Below are 19,021 nucleotides of genomic sequence, written 5' to 3'. Positions count from 1 at the left end.
TTATGGGCCAATCGTCTAGTAGTAGGCTAGCTAGGCCCATGGGCCCCATTGTTTTAACGTAGCCATCGTGGCATGAAATCCCTAGTCAGAATGGCTCTCGCCCATATTATTATTAGGCTAGGCCTAGAGTAGTATTGTACGTGAAGCCGATAATACGATCTGTACTATAGAGGTATAAAAATAGTATAATTTATGACTCCGTATCTGTACTAAATTTTGTATTTCATTAAATGTCAAATAAATATATGCTACTACTGTTATTATTACACTTTAGGCCTAGCTCAGAAAATCTACAAAAAATGTATTTCACAATGATCGGGTGGTCGTCGTTTGACAGGGGAGAGAGATGTAAATTAGTTGACAAACACAACGTACATGACGTCGCGAGTTTGGAATCCACTGGTGACGTGATTTTGTGAATATCTCATGAATATTAATGAGCTTCCCTAAGCTGCTGAAAAACAGACTTTCCATGAATTTACCCTAAATGTATATGAAATTTAATTTTTTTAATTTCTCGTTATTACTTCTTCATTCTGACATGTCTATATTGTTATAATATTTTTTATTTAATAAATAAACGATATTTAAAACCAATTTTAAACCCAGAATCCCCCTTTAACTAGACTATTAGAACAAAAAATATGAATAAAATATGAGTTTGAAGGTCGTGTAGAATGATTACGTTAAAGGTTGTTTATAATTGAATGCAAGGCCCATCGGCAAAATACATTAAAATGCATTCATGTTGTATGGAAAAGATGGACTCATTATTAAAGTACAGTAGTGCATTGTTGTCCAGATTTAACTGTTGGCCTAACCTAGTGCGGAAACAAGTCAGGATTGGAAACGGTTTTACCGGCATTTATTTATAGCGAATCATGTCCAAATAATATTCGGTCTCAATCAGGGTCACAATAAAATGACGTCAGTAATTTGTGTTATCTTGATGTAAATTAATATTCCTCTCCGGGGCCTAGATTACAATTTAATTTATCGCTGCTGTCGTCAGAGTTCTAAAAATGTTGTACAATTTTACAGAACATTGCTATTGTTATACTATTGATTACGGTTTAATTGTCCAAATTCCCAAGACATACAAAATTACCAGGATGCTCTTGCTGTTGGTAATGATATTACCTGTTCTTTGTTGAAACATACTTCATAAGAAACGTTTAAATAAATTATAATTTTTGTAAGTTTCACCCTAAAGTAATTAATTACATCCTTATAAATATTCATATGACGTCACTGTTATATGTAAGAGTTACTGAATTATTGGCCATATCAAAACATGATTGTGTTTACTCATAAATAATATGCCAATTTTGTTTTCCTACAATATTTCCCAATACCGGACACCTTTGGGTTGGCCAAATATGTCTTGTTTTCTGGAAAGTTTTGTATTCGGAATGTGTTTTTAATGGTAAACAGGAATTTGGGACCTTTTGGTCATTAAGAATAAGTCTTGTTTTCGGAGAGTTTCTGGTTTTTGGAGAGTTCTGTATTAGGAGACTTGACTGTATTAATAATATGTATAGCTTTGCTTGAAAACTTTCTCTTAAATATTTTTTGGAGCATTGTTAGAGTACGTTCACACGTAGAATGTACGGTGTAAGACTGGCGTGGCTTACGCATATAGCTACCATATTTGTGTATATCACTACCATATTTGTGTATATCACTACCATATTTGTGTATATCACTACCATATTTGGGCACATCACACTATTTTTTTTCAAACTAGTTTGACAGAGCTTTAGTTCACATTAAATGTTTAGTTAGAGGTGACCAATAATGTTGTGTTTCCTGAGTTATTGGTTTGTTAATCTATCTGAACATTAAACCAAGGAAGAGTGAAATTACATAATTACATATTCATTTCACTCACCCTGATGAAACAAATCAGATTTCACTCTACTATATTTGGTTCAAAGCAGAGAAACAGAATAATCTGTTAAGTTGGCCAATGTGATGTACACTCTCCATTCTATCTTGCCCTTGTGTTAGTTGTTCATAAGAGCTTTACAATGAGACAGTTTTGCATGAAACTGAGTAAGTACCTTCATTGATCTTTGTAGTCAATTTATTTTAAGTATTTAGTGGCAACAAAAGTAATCTCTGCTCTGGGAAAAGTACTTTGATTAAGAAATGTGATTCATATTTTCTGGTGTTTTGTTTAATATAACAAATCAAAAGTCTAATGAAAATGTTTATATTTACATTTTACAGAGCTTAAATTAGTACAACGTGTAGCCTCATGTCTGAATATTGCTCAGGGCTAGCCAACATAATGTTAATCTAAAGCACTTGTTAGTTCAGGCTAGTGAAAAATAAGTGTTTAACCCAACAGAACATCTTATTAAACACACTGTTTTATTTTAATGTTACAGTGTGTGGTTTGCTCTGAATACTGTACCTCTCTGGGCTACAAAAAAAAATTCCAGTTGCTAGGTGGCTCTCATTTACAAAATGTTGTCAGTATTACTATATATTGTGTAGTACAGCACTGATAGTTTTGGGCTAGGAGAGTTGTAGACTGGGGACATTTTAAGCCCAGAGTCCCGGTGGTCCATTTTATAACCCTCAAATGGTCCCATGCAGATTATTCTTCATATGAGTAGCTTTCGAATTGGTAACTACAGTTACTTTACGTAATAAACAAAATTTATTATCATAGATTGTATATCAAATGAGACTACATAACGCTGTAGAAGTTTTATTTATTACAGCTCTTCTTACTCTCTGTTTATCTTGCATTGAGTGTCAATTTCAACGCTCCAAAAAATGATTTAGTTCATTCAGTAATATTAATAATAAATTTTGCGAAGTAGTTCAACTTATCTTTTTGTGGAACAAAAATCACTGGATTTTTTTTTATGAGATGCATAGAATGCATATGAATATATTATTACAGTTTATTATTCACACAATATGTTTATAAACTTAATTTGTCTATGATACAGGAACACATATGAAACATATGTGATTCTGTATTATAGGATTTGCCTTGATATAGAACTAATATATGAATGAGGACAGAATCTGCTGTAAAAAGATGCTGAATATATACAATTACCAAATAAATCTAGTATTTAAATCAGAATCAGTCAGGTTTCCAATTTGGTACAAGATTATCACAGACTAATTTTACCCAACCATAAATTCTAAAGGACCTAGCGTAATAGTATTAAACTATTACTAATAAAGCCCTTAGGTATGGTTTGATTTTCAATAGGCTGTACTCGCTGCAACATAGGCTTAATATTGCTATTATTGGCTTTGAATATTATATGCGATATCAGGTTGCATTCGCGCTCTCTTTGTCTGCGGTAAACACATTTTTAATAATTAAACTCTCTAAATTTATACTGAAAAATGTGTAAATATAGTAACTTACTATAGATTAGGCCTCTTAATTTGACTAATAGGAGAGTTTCTATGTCTCACCAGCTCTTTTCCCAATTTTCGATGTTTCTAAAATTACCTTCATCCCACCTATGACTCTTAGTAGCCCTGATACCTTCAAATCAGATGGCATCACTCACCCCCACCTTTTTGATTTTTATTTACACACCGCCGTTGCCATCATCCGAAAAACGAATGTTTAGATCCCTCAAATAATTTATAAATTTGTGTTTGATTTTTTTTAGAAAAGTGGAATAGAAGAGTATACAAATTGTGTGGCATCGAAATGATGGCACAAGCTAAGTCCGACATCAGTACTAGTACGCTAAGTATAGACTCAAACACCGAAGATCATAGAGGGCGCTATTGTGCAATATGTTACCACCGATTTTCCTGCAACGGCAAAGCAGTTCCACGAATCTTGATTTGTGGACACAGTTTTTGCACAGGTGAGATCTTGTCTAGGTTTAATACCGTACTCCATACTCAATATACAATTTTATCGTTTTTGTCCGTCGTTAATGTTATGTCAGTTTCTTCAGACTTTAGGTGATATAATATAAACCAAATATTATATTTCCAAAAATGTAAGAACTCTGCTTGATATTCTGTTTTTATAGTTTTATTTTCCTCTTAAAAATGCGCCTCATGGGTAGAGTTTCAAGATGGAACTAGTTTTGTTTTGTGTAAACATTCAAACTCATCCAGCATTTCACCCTTTTTGAAACTTCATACTTGTCTAAAAATAAATTGGTTTAATTTTGTGAATACGATAGTTATAATCTGATTTGTATTAGATGGCCATACGTCGAGATGAGTTGTAGAGAAAAATTCAATTTATTGATTAATTTTTGTATGAAAATGAAACTTGCACAAATCTTCACATGAAGCATCGTACATAAACACTATCAACTCTCCACATTCCTTTTTACCGATTTATAATGAAATTTGTGATTGCATTATGAGATTTGTGTCTTATTTTTTCTTAGAAATAGGAATTTAATTATGGACTAAAGCGGACATATATCAAAAACAACAAATTTTACTATGTTACTATAACTTGTTTAACCTTGAAATTTATACAGCAATCACAAACTTTAATAAACGTACATGCATTAAAAAACAAATTTGCATTTCTATTAAAAATTTCAAAAACCAATTTACAAAATCAATTTCATTTTTCTTGAAATTGGTTTAGTTAGAAATTAAATTATTTTTAGTTTTCACAAATAGCTGTTGTAGTAATTGATGAATTAAACTTTGTGAAGTTTAATTTGGTTCTTTTCCAAATATCTTTCCCTAAATCATTTGAGAACGTGATGATAAATATAACCCTTGAATGAACGTTGATTTGAGTTACCTTGAAAGCATCGTCGTGAATTCGATCATTGGTCAGTTTCTGTCGCAAAATATGTTTTTGTTTACGTCCCAATCTTGCCAATTAGTCGTCAATAGGGCATACTGTACATCCTCAAGGTTTACCTCATTTAAAACATCGCATTTATCATTCAGCGTTTAAAAAAAACCAACATCTATTATAAGCACTCATCGCAATGATTTATCACTTGTTTTGATCAACTTTAAAAGACAAATGTTCAGACAAAAATATTAAGTTTAAACTAATGTGTCTGCTTAAATTGTGCTGTTAAACTGATTGACAATTCTTAACGTCCCAGCAAGTACCTTGTTCCCAATGGAATGAACATCAAGACACTGTTTAATAGGCCATATAGCACTTATATCCTATTGCTATGTTTTCTACTGTTAACACATTTGCATTGTGAGAACATAAAGTTGTTAAAGAGTATCAAATAGTTTTGTTTATACATTTAATACAGGTCAATGTTTTATAAAGATTTTCTAAGTAGACAAAACATACAAATTATAAAATGTTTTTAATATGAAATTACTTTAAAGACAAGACAGAGGCAGATCTAGGATTTTTAAACAAGGAAGCGCAAACATGATGAAATGTTCTGTCAAAAATTGATATCAAACAGTTTTTTTCAAATTTAATTTTCGCTGTCAAAAGGGTGAGTGAGCTCCTCCCTCATCCAACTCCCCCCCCCCCCCCATCCAACTCCTCCCCCTCCCCATCCAACTCCTCCCCCCTCCCCATCCAACTCCTCCCCCCTCCCCCTCTAGCTCTGGATCCTATCAAGACTGTTCTACTGTCTTGTGTATACTATTACAGGAATATCAATATACACATTCCAGATGTTGAGGGTATTAGAAAATTTTTTCTTTAAATGTTGTTTGTTTGAATATTATAATATATTTTAGCATATGCTCAGTAGATATATAGTATTACTATTAGAGTATGTTTGAATTTTTTCAAAGAATTTGTTAATATGCTGTCAATTCAAACATACTCTAAATTTGCCAGCACCTGGTTGACTTTCTTTCATTTTACGTTTGATTATTTGTGGCAATTAAACTTGAAAGTAATATTATTTCCGATTAACTATACTTTCCTAAATTTGATGATGTGTTTTGGTAGCGAAACATCAAATCCATTCAATCAATTACACAACATTTCTGAATTTATTAATTGGTTCTGAAGTCAATTTCGAGTAAAAAGCTGTTTGTAACATGTACAGTTATTTGGTGGTGTTATATCAGCAGCGTGACAAGAGCACTTTCAAAGTGTTTGCAATGGCCTAAAAATGTATGACATTCTCAAATGGTTGCAGTGCCCTACATATTTACGTATTATTTATTTGTTGTCAAAAGATAGAAATAGAACTGCATAATTGCAAAGCATCAAACCTATGTGCCACTCAAATAAATATCAATATCTCTTCCAACTATACGGTCACTCTCACGACTAACGGTCACTATTCCAACTAATGGTCACTCCACCAACTCTTTACCACTAGTTGAGAGGTTATTATTTTTTGTTATTTCTCGCATGACTAACGGTCAATATTCCGACTCACAGCCACTTTTCAAACTACTGGTCACTCTTCCAACTACTGACTGTTCACTCTCAAAACTAATGGTCACTCTCATGACTAATGGTCACTATCCTGACTCACAGGCACTCTTCCAACTAATGGTCACTCCACCAACTCTTTACCACTAGTTGAGAGGTTATTATTTTTTTTTATTTCTCGCAGCTTGTTTGGAAAAACTAATAGGAAAAGTGGCAAGAGGCTATGTGCGATGTCCTTCATGCAAGACGGACACAATTGTGTCAGGATTTTCAAACGATGTTGAGAGATTAGCTAAAAACTTTGCCGTTCTTGAGATATTAGAAGGACTGGAAGATACAGGAGATAAAAGCAGTAGTAATATTACAAATCCTGTAAGTATTCAAGAGATACGGTAACATTTTTTTTAATTGTTCAGGACAATGTATCTTTAAGAAGTAAGATATGCTTAAATTACTAAGAACAATGTACTCAGATTGTACTATATTTATTGCAGAATCTGTTCTGTGTGTTACCGCTGTTTCTGATACCATGAAATTATAATCATTTTTTTAGGTCAAGTTCCTCATTTGCATATTAGTTTACGGTTGCGTACAATTCAGAACTAGATGCTAGTGGATTTGAACTACTGTAGAAATTTCTAAAAATAACATTCGCATCAGACGAAACAAACGTTTTAATTTGCCGACTTTCTCTCTCGGGTTTTCACATCATTATCGTTTTTTCCCGATATTATTTTGGTTGGTTTAAAATATCTCCTTTTTTTTCATTATAATTGTATTTTCAATAAATATTTTTCATATTACAATTAAAATAATCTGATGTTAAGTCATATTTATTATTTTCTATCTTCTTTTAATGAAGTTGAAATAGTATCAGTTAATACTGATTGTTTTTAACACCACGCTGCAGTGTAGAATAATTGTTGATTCCCCACGACAGTTCGTAGTGAACTTAGCATGTACCTTTCATACGTCCCTATGGCACGGCGCTGTTGCGCTTTGATGCGTCGTCAGTACCGCAGAGCTAAATTAAACTTGTGTATTTAATGATTGGTTTATACATGCTTGACTTGTAGTGACACTTAATGTTTAATATTGTGTTGAAATATTAATAATCATATTATTAATATTATTATTATACACTACAAACATTGCTTCATTCACGGACCATACTAAATACAAGCATCCTTGCGTTTATTTATTTTATATATTTAGACAAGTTGCTAAGAATAACCATAAGCAAATTAAGTCCTTCTTAAAGGTGGCAATCCTGTTCACAAGACAAACATATACACAAGATCTACGGTAATTAATTAAGAAGGACTACTTATTTGGTTTTAAATTATTAATCACCGCATGAAATTACAAACTGCATTGTTTGTTTCTAATTGAAATTGATATACTTCAACCATTGGATTAATCTGGGACATCAATAAACATTTACAGTACAGATGGGATGATATATAGGATGAATAAATTTAGCCAAATTATTATCATTTTTGACGGAGAATCATTAATAAATGTTTGTTGACGACAGTTGCTATTTTTTAAAGATTTTTTGTTTTACAGTCAAAAAGCTTGTGTGGGTGTTGGATATAATTCCAAAATACATGTTAAATCGCAGAAAAATTATGACATTTTTTTAGTAGAGAGCAGTGGATGATGACAGGTGTTGACAGACCTATCCAACCTCCTAATTGTCTTGTTATTACTTTAGCCAGCAAATCCATCCATTTATTTGTACACCACTATTATTATTTGTTATGTTATCGTTGAATGTTTTTGCCATTTAAACAAGCTGTTATATTGTATCTATTATACAATGATATACTACATAATGAGCAATTTGTATTATTATTTAACTACCTCTTGTCAAGACCTACTAAGTTATAAAGTGGATTGCTAAATTGCAGATTTTATATTTTTTGCCTGTTTCAGTTAATTTCAAACGCGATAGTGTTTTATGGTGTTGTATGATAGCATTATTGATGCGGCGATATTCTCGTTATAATGTGTTAATTTTCGTAACATTATAACAAGATGTCCTGACCTTGACGTGACTTTGCATTAGGTATTTGTATTTACATTAAAGTAGTTGTTCTGTTGACATGCTCTTTGTGGCCATCACGTTATCAAATGTTGTATTTAATAGTATATTCTGAACTACCTTGCATATTTTACTTTGTTTATGAATAATGTTCAACATCAATAATGCCGCGTAGCTTTTGGATTTCACTCTCTTAAACTCTTAGGTAATTTACATTAATCTATATGTAATTCAGATTGATCAATTGTCAGGGTTTGAGATTTCCATTTGAACTTTCGTATCTCTTTCAACTGAAATACTAAAGATGAAACTTTTAAAAGCAGTATTCTCCTATTGACCAATTGTCCTCCACACCCTCCTTTCCCCACCTTTTTTGGATCCACCTGTGTCTACTTTTGGTGAAAAGCTATAACGTGATCCAATGAAACATACAGTGAAAACTCAGCTGCCCAAAACCCCTTGTCTATTGAAGGGGCATGTTCTAGTCTCAGCTTAGAGAGATTTTTCTTTCTTATCTTGTTATCTTAAATTACAAAAGGTTTAAGAGGAGAATATGTATCTAAATACCTAAGTTGTTTTTATATAACATTTTTATTATACTATACTTGGAATTTGTGTTAGTGTTCTACTTATATACGTGAAGTAAATTTGAAGTAAATTAAGTGTCCGAGTTCTATACTCTGTGGATTATAGATGTACATATTGGCTCAGTTTATTAGGTTATAGTTAACGCAAAAATTAAGTTTAATTATCGATATTTAAACAACTTTAATTGCTTCTTCATTGCTGGATTTATTGAGGTCAAACAAATCAAGGAAAGTAGTTTATAGAGACAGTGACGCATTTGGAACATTTTTGCTTCTTTTTTACAGATATTACAAATAATAATATTATAGTATTATTATTATTATGACATCATCATGTCCATATATATATGGGCACATCACATTCTTTTGTCACATAAAGTTTGATGGTGTAGACAGAGCTTTATAATTGATGTATCCATCATAATGCAACAATTTGTTCTTCAGGTTAAAGGTTATTTTTATTTTGTTTTGTAGGTATTGGTGTGCAATATCCATGAACGAGAACCAAAGAAGGTGTACTGCATCACTGACAATGAGATCATTTGCATATATTGCCAGGTGTATGGCGAACATGAAGGCCATGAGTGCCAACTCATTAGTACTGCTGCAGAAGAAGGTAGACAGGTGAGAACGTTAGCTGTAGTACAGTGTGTCTAGGCAAATTTCAAAATGTCTATGTCCAGTATCTAGGCAAATACCTAAATACAGTGCCCCATAACCTTTAAAATAATTCTTATGATACAGTGGAAATATGTGAGAAACATGTGACTGTGTATCATGGAACTTTCATAAAATACTGAACAAACTAACATTGATTATTCTGTGAAATTGATTTGTCTTTCGCTTAAAAGTTCACACAATTTTCAGGTTTGGCTCATGGCTTAAAATGTTGCCAATCTGATTTTAATTGTTTCATGAAATCTGTCTTGAACTTGTGGACACAATTCAACAACCTATGTTGACTCTAACAGTGAATTTAAAAGATTAAACGTAAATGGCAGATAATATGGAAGCTTTGAGCCGTATAGTATCTGAAAAGAAGAAGAGTATTTAATGCTGTTTGGCACACTACATTGGGGTTCAAAAGCTATTAACAGTGGTAATGGCAAATAAAACATATAAAAAACACAGAAACTTGAAAAACGTTCAACAGAGCAGTGTTAAAGGGGATCATTAAGGCTGCAGTATTTGATGGTCTATTGGTAGGGCTAACAATATGAAGCCAAGGGGGTAGAGCTAACAATATGAAGCCAAGGGGTCAATTTTAATTACTTTAACTACATTAAGAGTGTGAAAACAGTATGCTGGGGCAGAGTGTGGGCTGTTATGTATTAATGTAGATATTTTAGGTTAGAAAACCCAATGGAAAACAAATGTGTCTATTTCGACGGTATGTTATGGATAGCATGTAGGTTATTGTATGCAGAAAACAAGATTGTATATCATATTAGCTTTGGTAAAAGTAAACATTTTACCAAAAATTGTATTGTTAGAAGAGAGTGGTTTGAAAATTGTTAGATATTAACATCACACTTTTGATAAGATAGTAATTTTGATTGGCATAATGTAATGTTTTCAAGTGCATTTAAAGTCTAGCTATATGTAACTGTTTAATTATGTGATATGATATCTAATATGAATGCTTAGTCATTCTCTTAGTCCCTTTAATAACTTTATGTTACCATTATACATTTAGAATTATGTTTAATGCTTTGTACTTTATTGTAAATCATTTTTAATATGTCTGCTTCAGGATGATATAAAACAAATGTTATCAAAGCCTCTGGGGTGGGTACGCCCCAGTTTTCTGATATACGAAATATACATCATAAATTTGTTAATAATAGTACTAGTTCATTTATTCAGTGTAAATGCATCGTAGGGTAAAAATTATTATATTTTAGTTTGACATTTGAAATTAAGTAATTTTGTCGCACTATCAAAGGGAAAATATTTTTGAAATATAGTATAGTTGATTTTAGTATTTTTTAAAAATAAATTGTAGATAAATATGGAAAACAAACATCTAAAAATTTGAATTATGGTTATAGTATCTGTACAGTATTTTGAAAGTCATTAGAGCACAAACTTTTATTTTGAGCATTATAGTGTGATTGTTATTATTTGTTTGTTTTTTTTTCTATGTACTAAAATAGCCTTGTTAAAAACACTATATTAAGTGATCAAGTTTTCCGTTTTCAAATAAAGTTATTATTATTGTATTTTTTCAGATTTGCAAACAGTTGGCGGATGAAATAATGAAAGAGCGTGAGAAAGTTACGTTGAGCAAAAAGTCAATCCACGACACGGTTGCATCCATTAGATTTAAGGTAATACCGATAACGACCGACATTCACGAGTTTGTTACGCTGTAAATCATACTTACCAAAAGCTTTTGACTTTAACGATCGCAGATACTAGAATTGTCTTCGTAGAATATGTTGTTAAACTTGCCATGAACTGTATAGTGAAGAGGCCTTGAAGCCATGCTATGTAATACAAGAATGTACAATATTCTGAACATTGCATGAAATGTATCTTTATGATGAAATTCAATATTGTGACTTCTTATTAGGTCATTATCATTATTTTGTAATTGTATCAATATTAATTTCATTTCTTAGAAGCTATGTAATAATGCATTAGAACTAGAACACAATGAATTTGAGTCCTTTGGAATACTGTACCAGTAATAATGTTGAGGCCATTGATAATAAAATTCATTTATATTAACATTGTATATCGATAGAGGTACGTTTGAATGTTCCCACATGTGGGCCTGGTTGTGGGCTAGTCTATTATGGTACATGGGTGTTCTAGGAACTTTTTACTTTTCATATCTAAGCACAGGCTACTGTCGGTTTATCCAGATAGGTGGCACTCATAGACTACAAACACCACTATTGGTTTATGTATTATAATAATTAATAAAAATTGATGTTTTTGCAGGAAGAAAAATCTATGCGAGAGATTACGCATCATTTTGAGATGTTACGGAGAAAGTTGTATAGAAGAGAAAATCAAATAAAAGGAAAATTAAAGAATTTATCAAGTAGTAAAGTTAAGAGCCTAGAAAAACAGAAAAAGTAAGACAACTCTGTACTGTTGTAAAGCTCTGTCTACACTATCAAAATAGTTTGACAAAAGTGATGTGCCCAAATATGGTACTTACTGTATATGCCCAAATATTGTAGTGATATGACATCATCATGTCCATATTTGGGAACATGACATTTTTTAGTGTAGACAGAGCTTAATACTTACAGCACTTACTGGCTAAACCCTGAAACTTAAGGGGCCCCAGAGCATGAGTAGCCCCAATGCAACTACCCACCGTTGGAGGGCTTCTTATGAGTGCTAAACCAGGGGCCTTTACCCCTGCGTTTTATTAGATGGATCTCCATTTATTGTTACCCTGCATACATCTTCATTTCTTTATATTTCTCTATATCGTCTGTTTTTTAGGCAGCTGAGCGATATGATTGGTCGATGTGATCGCCTCCATGCTTCGTGTCAAGCTCTTATTTCTGGACCAGATTATGAAATCCTTCAGCAGAAGGCCCAGATGCAGGTAAGATAATTTAGATGAATTTGCAAGCATTCAGTAATATAATATGGAAACTCATCAAAAGATTACTTTTTCCACAGCTTGCTTCTTTTGATTTTTCTTCTTCCGCCGAAATATTATTAATGTCAAATAAAGTGATATCAGTCAAACAATCGGATGTATTCCATATTTGATGATTTTAATATTTTTTCTTTCTCAAGATTTTTTAATTACAACTTTGCTTTCTTTGTTTAGATTGATTGCCGAGAAACAGGTGAAGCTGTCTGTAGTATGGAGGCTAAACCATGCACCCAGAATGACCTGTCCTGTTTACTGGACTGCACTATGGCTGACAAGATCTCAAATCATGGCATTATTATTGAGGACACAGGTATACATAATTCAGAACCCTTCCTTTGGGACATCTCTATTAAGAGGACACATTCCTGTGATATAAACAAGGGGAAATGCATGTTTCAACACTATGACCACAGTATACAACCCTATTAAGGAGATAGGGTTTCTCTTAAAATACAGAATTAAATGTTTCTTCTCATTTTATTACATTGTGTTCCTTCACTTGCAGAAAAAGCAAATAGCTCTGAAGGATGTCAATCTGGAGCAAGCTCTCCAAGAGACCCTACTACAGATGAAAGTGAAGGACAAGAACCAGAGAATATAGAATGGTTTCGTCTGGACAATGGCCGTACACGGCGCACTACAAACACACCTAGGTGATTGGGCGATTTTATTATTTGTTTGGAGTTATCTATCTTGATTGCTAATTGTATGTACATAAGTATAGAAATATATTTGCTACAAATAATTTACAACAAATTAATATTTTTTGCATTATATTTAGCTAAATCATTTAATAAAGACGCTTCTGCATGTCCGAAAATGAACAAGATTTTTTATTGTAAAATGGGCTGGAAGTGAATTGATGAAATGGAAATGAAAATAAAATGAAATGTAGCAGGAGATAATATAGTAAAGATATCGGTTGAATTTTAAATGTTATTTCCGTTTTTTGTTAAGATCTCGAAGAAGTATACAACCAGAAGATGTGATGGTCTTGGAGAATGATGACACGAATGTTGATAGCACTAGAACAGAGGAGGTAGCAAGACCTACAACTACTGGTCAGTCATCAAATGCTGCAACAACCACATCAACAACGGTAGCCTCAACAACCAGAACTACACAACGTGCAATGCATTCGCGGTCAACTAGTCTTAGAGGGAGCCAACTGAGGGAAGCACTAGCAATAGAGGAAGGGGGAAGAAATTTGGGATGTCACCCTTTCTTGCGCCACTGCACTATAAGAGGTAATTTTATGTAAAAGTTTTTAGGGTATTCGTGTTAAATTCATGAGTATGTAAATGAGATATAAACCATTAGCCATGCAGGGTGTTGCAAAGAAAATCAAAACAAAAGGCGGCAGACACACAAGTAAAAATAACATAAACAATTTTAGCTCTTTTGAAGCTCTCAGATCACAATTCAATTGTTACATTACATATTCATAGAGGAGAAATTTATATGCTTACACCCAATATATTTTTGCGATAACACCAACAATTTTTTTATTCTGGTAGATCGACGCTCCTACCCATACATGCCTCTTCCGTTTTCGGTAGCAGCCCGCGAAAACAATTCATCAACCACAGAGAGTCCTGACCTCAGTGACATTAGTGATATGGAGATTGAGCTGCCGCTACGATCGGCTTGGCCGAATGCTGGCAACTGGGCTGGCCAGAGCAATAGAGATGCTGGCACAACTGTTTCACTTTCAGCAAGGGAAATTCTGTCTGTCATGCAGGATAACCCTGCAAATAATGGTACAGTCCAAAATTGTTTTACTCATTTAAAGCTCTGTCAAACTTTATGTTAAAAAAAAAAAATTAATGTGCCCATATATGGACATGATGATGTGATATCACTACCATATTTGATTGATTGAATTGATCAGTTCAATTGAAATTTTCTGAATTTTAGAAAAATGTGTTTTTTATTTATTTTTATTTAGCAATCGCTAAAAATATTTAATTGTTGACTTTATTTAGGTAATCAAACAGAGGGCGCAACAGCTCAGTCCACCTCAGAAGAAGTGTCGCCAGTAAGGAGGCGGTGTCACCAACACAGTCAAAAGTCATCCTCTGGGTTAGTAGTTGCTTTCACTGTTGAAATATTGATGAAAATTATGTGTAGAAAATTTTACAGAAGATGATGGGGGTTGGTTAAAGCTCTGTCCACACAATAAAACTTGATGTGATAACAAAATGTGATGTGCCTATATATGGACATGATGATGTCATAGCACTACCATATTTGGGCACATCACACTTTTTTTGTCAAACTAGTTTGATAGTGTAGACAGAGCTTTAGCATGTCACAAAATGGCTTTTCCTCAACACCCCTGTACAACTATGTTTGCATGTAGAATGATTGAATATAAAAAATATGATTTTAGTTAGCTTATTGACCTTTGAAACACATGTGCATTAAATTGGTTTCACAGGATGCAGGTAGTAATCCGTAATCTTAATTTTCAACTTAAGCACCTAATTAAATTTCAATTTTGTTTCATCTTAGGTACACAAGGGAACTTAAGTGTTCAGTCTTCAACTGTGCCACCAAAAGTAGTACATTCTTTGTCAAATGCAAGAAATGTTCACGAGTGTTTTGTCGAGATTGTGTTGCAGAATCTGCAAGTGCAAGACGATGTTACAAACGCCCTCAAGGTCACAGTTTTGTTTATTTGGCTGGTAGCTCGCAGCAATCACCAACCGACGGTGTTCCGAATCAAGAAGAGAGTGTAGAAGCCACCCATAACAGTCCAGACGTTCTCCGTGCTCTTCTGTCATCAGAAACCAGCTACAGATGTAGTCGTTGCGCAGGTAACTCTCATTCCTGCCATCGCAATCACGCATGTTCCAAATGTAACTCGCGTTCTAGACCTCAACAGCAATCATCGGATGAACCTCGATCTGACGGTTCAGGAGAAAGCTCAGGTCATACAGGAAGTGATCGCACTCAAACCTCAACGAGAAACCACGTCTCGGAGAAGACCAGTAACCAAAGAAAGACGGCGAAATCTAGCGAAGGAGGTCATGCCAAACAGAAGGTTTGTTCCAGCAGCTCTAATAGTAGTATCAGTTCGCACACAGAATCTTCACAAGCAGTTGGCGGGAAAAACCCAGCTAAAGAGCAGACTATCAAAGCAAGTGCGATGGCAGCCAGACAGGATAGAGTGTGGAGAACACGGAGGTCGTTATCGCCGTGTGAGAATCTTTGTCCATCATGTTCTGTCAGTAATTCAGACGACGCTGTGACATGCGCCTCCTGTGGTGCATTGCTTCTTCTCTAAACCCTTCATAGCTTGTATTAAATATATTATACAAAAACGTGTAAAAAAATGACCTTTTGATTATGTAATTCTCACATCAGCACCAGTGTTGTACTGTTCTCATTAATGTAGTTGATTAAATAAAAGTTTTTTTTGTATTTCTTGACAACAAGGTACAGTCAACTCTCCCTAGACACCTTTGGGCTGGCCAAATATGTCTGATTTTCCGGAAAGTCTGGTATTCGGAATGGTTCATAATGGTCAAATTAAATTTGAGACTGTTTGGACTCTATTATTGGAAGAGTTTCTGGTTTTCAGAGAGTCCGGTATTGGGAGAGTTGAATGTACTTGAATTTCCAACCTCTCCAATCAATCCATCTCACAAACATATGTGTGCTATATATTAATCAATATTGTGGCATTTTATAAGCTTGTACAGTATTTACTTATTATTTGGTACAGGTCAGAGGTTAAATATTACAGGTCAGAGGTTACCAAAATATTTGTCTTCTTTTACTAAGTCAGGTCAGTATTAGTCCATCACAGTACTGTATCATAGCAACCAAGATATTAGTTCATTTTGTTATTAGAAAATTAAACAGTTTAGGTTTTATATTATTAATATAGTTATAGGTGTGATTTTGTATAGACATTTGCAATTCTTTTTCTATGTGTGTGTTTTGTATGCCTGATATATTTCATTTCTTATTTGTTATAATGGAATAAAAGTTTATGACAATTTCGACGACAGTAAATATTTGAAATTAGAAAGTGCAATGATGCAAACCAATGATAATGATTAATTAAGTGATAATGACGATATAAATTATGATCATGTGATTATGATATTGATAGTTTGGACTAAAACAGTATTTATTTGTAATCATGAACCAGAATTATGAAAATAATATTTATAAATATAATTATTCATGATAAAGAAAAAATTAGAAATTATGATAATGAAAATAAAACTGTTAGATAAAAGATATATGTATTATACTGTTTTGGCACCGTCATGCAATGTGTGAATTTCAGAAGAGATGTAGGGAGGCGGGAGAGGGGGTGGGGGGGGGGGGAGAGTAAGTTGTGGCTACATTTGATTGACTAACAAGAAATACTATTAGCAGATGTTGAAAGCCCACACCTCCAAATAATGTAATAATAATTTTCATTTTTCTTTATAAATGTGTATTTAATTCATAAGCAATAAAAATAATTTTTTTTTTAAATTTAGAAATTTATATTTATTACCTCACGAAATTATGATGATTATAATTTATATTATTATTTCTGTTGTGTTTACTTAAGATCAAATTAATCAAATTAATTCATAAAGTTGTTGCATTTATAAGTGTTCTAATTGATATGTGTTTTTAAAAGTTTACTATTAATTTGAAAAGAATTTAATAAAGAATTTGAAATAAAACGATTTATGAGGATAATTTGTTTCAGTGTTCTTAAAATTCTTTTACTTCCTTTAAATAAAAAAAAAGGCTATAAACAATGAGGTGCAAATAACGAGTGCGTGAAGAATGAGGGGAGATGGCCCGGGGATGCGTGGAAACAGACATCATAGTGGAGTTCTCCTCCTCAATCTCAGATGTAGGCTTGTATGCATTTTGAAGACCACAGTTTGTAATTAAAATGAACAGCGCCCTCTGCCAAGTACAGAAACTGCGTGAAATCAGTAATTTTAATGGAAAATGTATAAATATTGTCTCAAACCCGATTTGAACAGTTAGATAAGTTAGACAAGAAATACTTCTTACAAAAAACGCTGCTTGCTTTTTGAAAAATATTTTTTATTTCAAATGTTTTTGAATGTGTCATTTTATTGTCACATAATAGTTATTTTACCTAAAAAAATGTAATTTAAAGCAACAAATACTTAAATTGTCTGCTGTCAGACAATGGTTTTTGGGTTTCTTTTCTCCTTCGTTACAGAAGTGAATACTCAATTTCTGTCACTTTAGTTAATTTTATTGCTAAGGTCAAGTCTGGGGGTCACTTCATATCCCTAGATATTTCAAGTGTGAAGTATCCTATTACAAACACAAACTTTAATGAACTGTTTTGATAATAATTCAATGAATATCTGACAGTGAATATACCAGAAATGCTTTGGGATTTGTACATGACATGTCCTAATAGACTCTTTTCGCAGACGTTTTTTGGGTCTACTGTAGCAGCTGGAATCAATAAATTATAGTGGAGTTTCCATTTTCGCAAAACTGTCGTCCTTAGAACTATAACTGCTGCTTGCTTTAGTTTCTGATTGAGTAGTCCTAATGGGACGTAGCGGGCTAGAGCAGCAGCGTGAAAAAATATGGAGGCGTGCGATGGGCTTAAATATTATAGAAGAATACTTGTCATAACTTCTATTTTTCGTTGAATTTAACCGTTTATTTAGTCTTTTTATAAGTGCTATATAAAAACTTTTTTAATTGTCTGCAGAGTGAATAACTTGATAAAAACTACAAAATGTCCTATCAAAGTATATTTTATTAATCTCTATTTTTCATTATATTAAGTAAGATTCATAATTCCAGATGAGAAAAATATCGAAGATACCGTTAAAGTCGCCGCAAGAGAGGGCTGCGCTTATACACTGTACCTAGGCCCTATAGGCCTAGTATATGTCAAATAAAAATGTACATACACAGCAGGGAGTTGTTCTAATAACAACTCCCTGTACACAGGTATTAATATTTTTAAATGACATTTTTTGAATTGTCACGGTGATCAAAAACAGGTACAGATAAAAATAAAACAAATTGTGGAGATGCCGGGGATTGAACCCGGGGCCTCCTACATGCAAAGCAAGCGCTCTACCACTGAGCTACATCCCCGTTATAAAACGATTTGTATTGTTTGTAACAGGTTTCGTATGAATATGAAATTTACAGTATTTTTACTAAATTGAAGGAAATTAAAGAAAGGACAATTAGGAATTACAATTTAAATTCAAATTCACCAAAAAAAGTAGAAAAGAAGATAATAAATAAAGTAAGTATTTACTTAAAATATTGAGTATCGAAGGGACAAAAAAAAAATTGTGGAGATGCCGGGGATTGAACCCGGGGCCTCCTACATGCAAAGCAAGCGCTCTACCACTGAGCTACATCCCCAATCTGAAAGTGTCGTGATA

The 19,021-nt window shown here is 33.2% G+C and overlaps 1 protein-coding gene and 2 non-coding genes across 3 annotated transcripts; 1 reads left to right on the top strand and 2 right to left on the bottom strand.

Moving 5' to 3' along the window:
• The first annotated feature begins 2,025 nt into the window (after positions 1–2,025).
• On the top strand, positions 2,026–16,922 carry LOC140050370 (uncharacterized). The gene is made up of 13 exons (XM_072095533.1): positions 2,026–2,055; positions 3,654–3,857; positions 6,528–6,715; positions 9,452–9,601; positions 11,209–11,307; positions 11,927–12,063; positions 12,443–12,548; positions 12,780–12,915; positions 13,111–13,258; positions 13,563–13,852; positions 14,123–14,365; positions 14,591–14,687; positions 15,120–16,922. The coding sequence occupies exons 1-13, from the start codon at positions 2,031–2,033 to the stop codon at positions 15,892–15,894; spliced, it is 2,598 nt and encodes an 865-aa protein (XP_071951634.1). The 5' UTR covers positions 2,026–2,030; the 3' UTR covers positions 15,895–16,922.
• Positions 16,923–18,650: 1,728 nt separating this feature from the next.
• On the bottom strand, positions 18,651–18,722 carry Trnaa-ugc (transfer RNA alanine (anticodon UGC)). Its single transcript has one exon. It is a non-coding gene; the product is annotated as a tRNA-Ala (tRNA).
• A 207-nt stretch (positions 18,723–18,929) lies between these two features.
• Trnaa-ugc (transfer RNA alanine (anticodon UGC)) lies at positions 18,930–19,001 on the bottom strand. Its single transcript has one exon. It is a non-coding gene; the product is annotated as a tRNA-Ala (tRNA).
• Between the last annotated feature and the right edge of the window lie 20 nt (positions 19,002–19,021).

This window comes from Antedon mediterranea, chromosome 5 (genome assembly GCF_964355755.1).
Source record: "Antedon mediterranea chromosome 5, ecAntMedi1.1, whole genome shotgun sequence".
Taxonomy (NCBI): Eukaryota; Metazoa; Echinodermata; class Crinoidea; order Comatulida; family Antedonidae; genus Antedon; species Antedon mediterranea.
The sequence above is the reverse complement of the archived record's forward strand: the minus strand, read 5'-3'. Positions and strand labels throughout refer to the sequence as shown.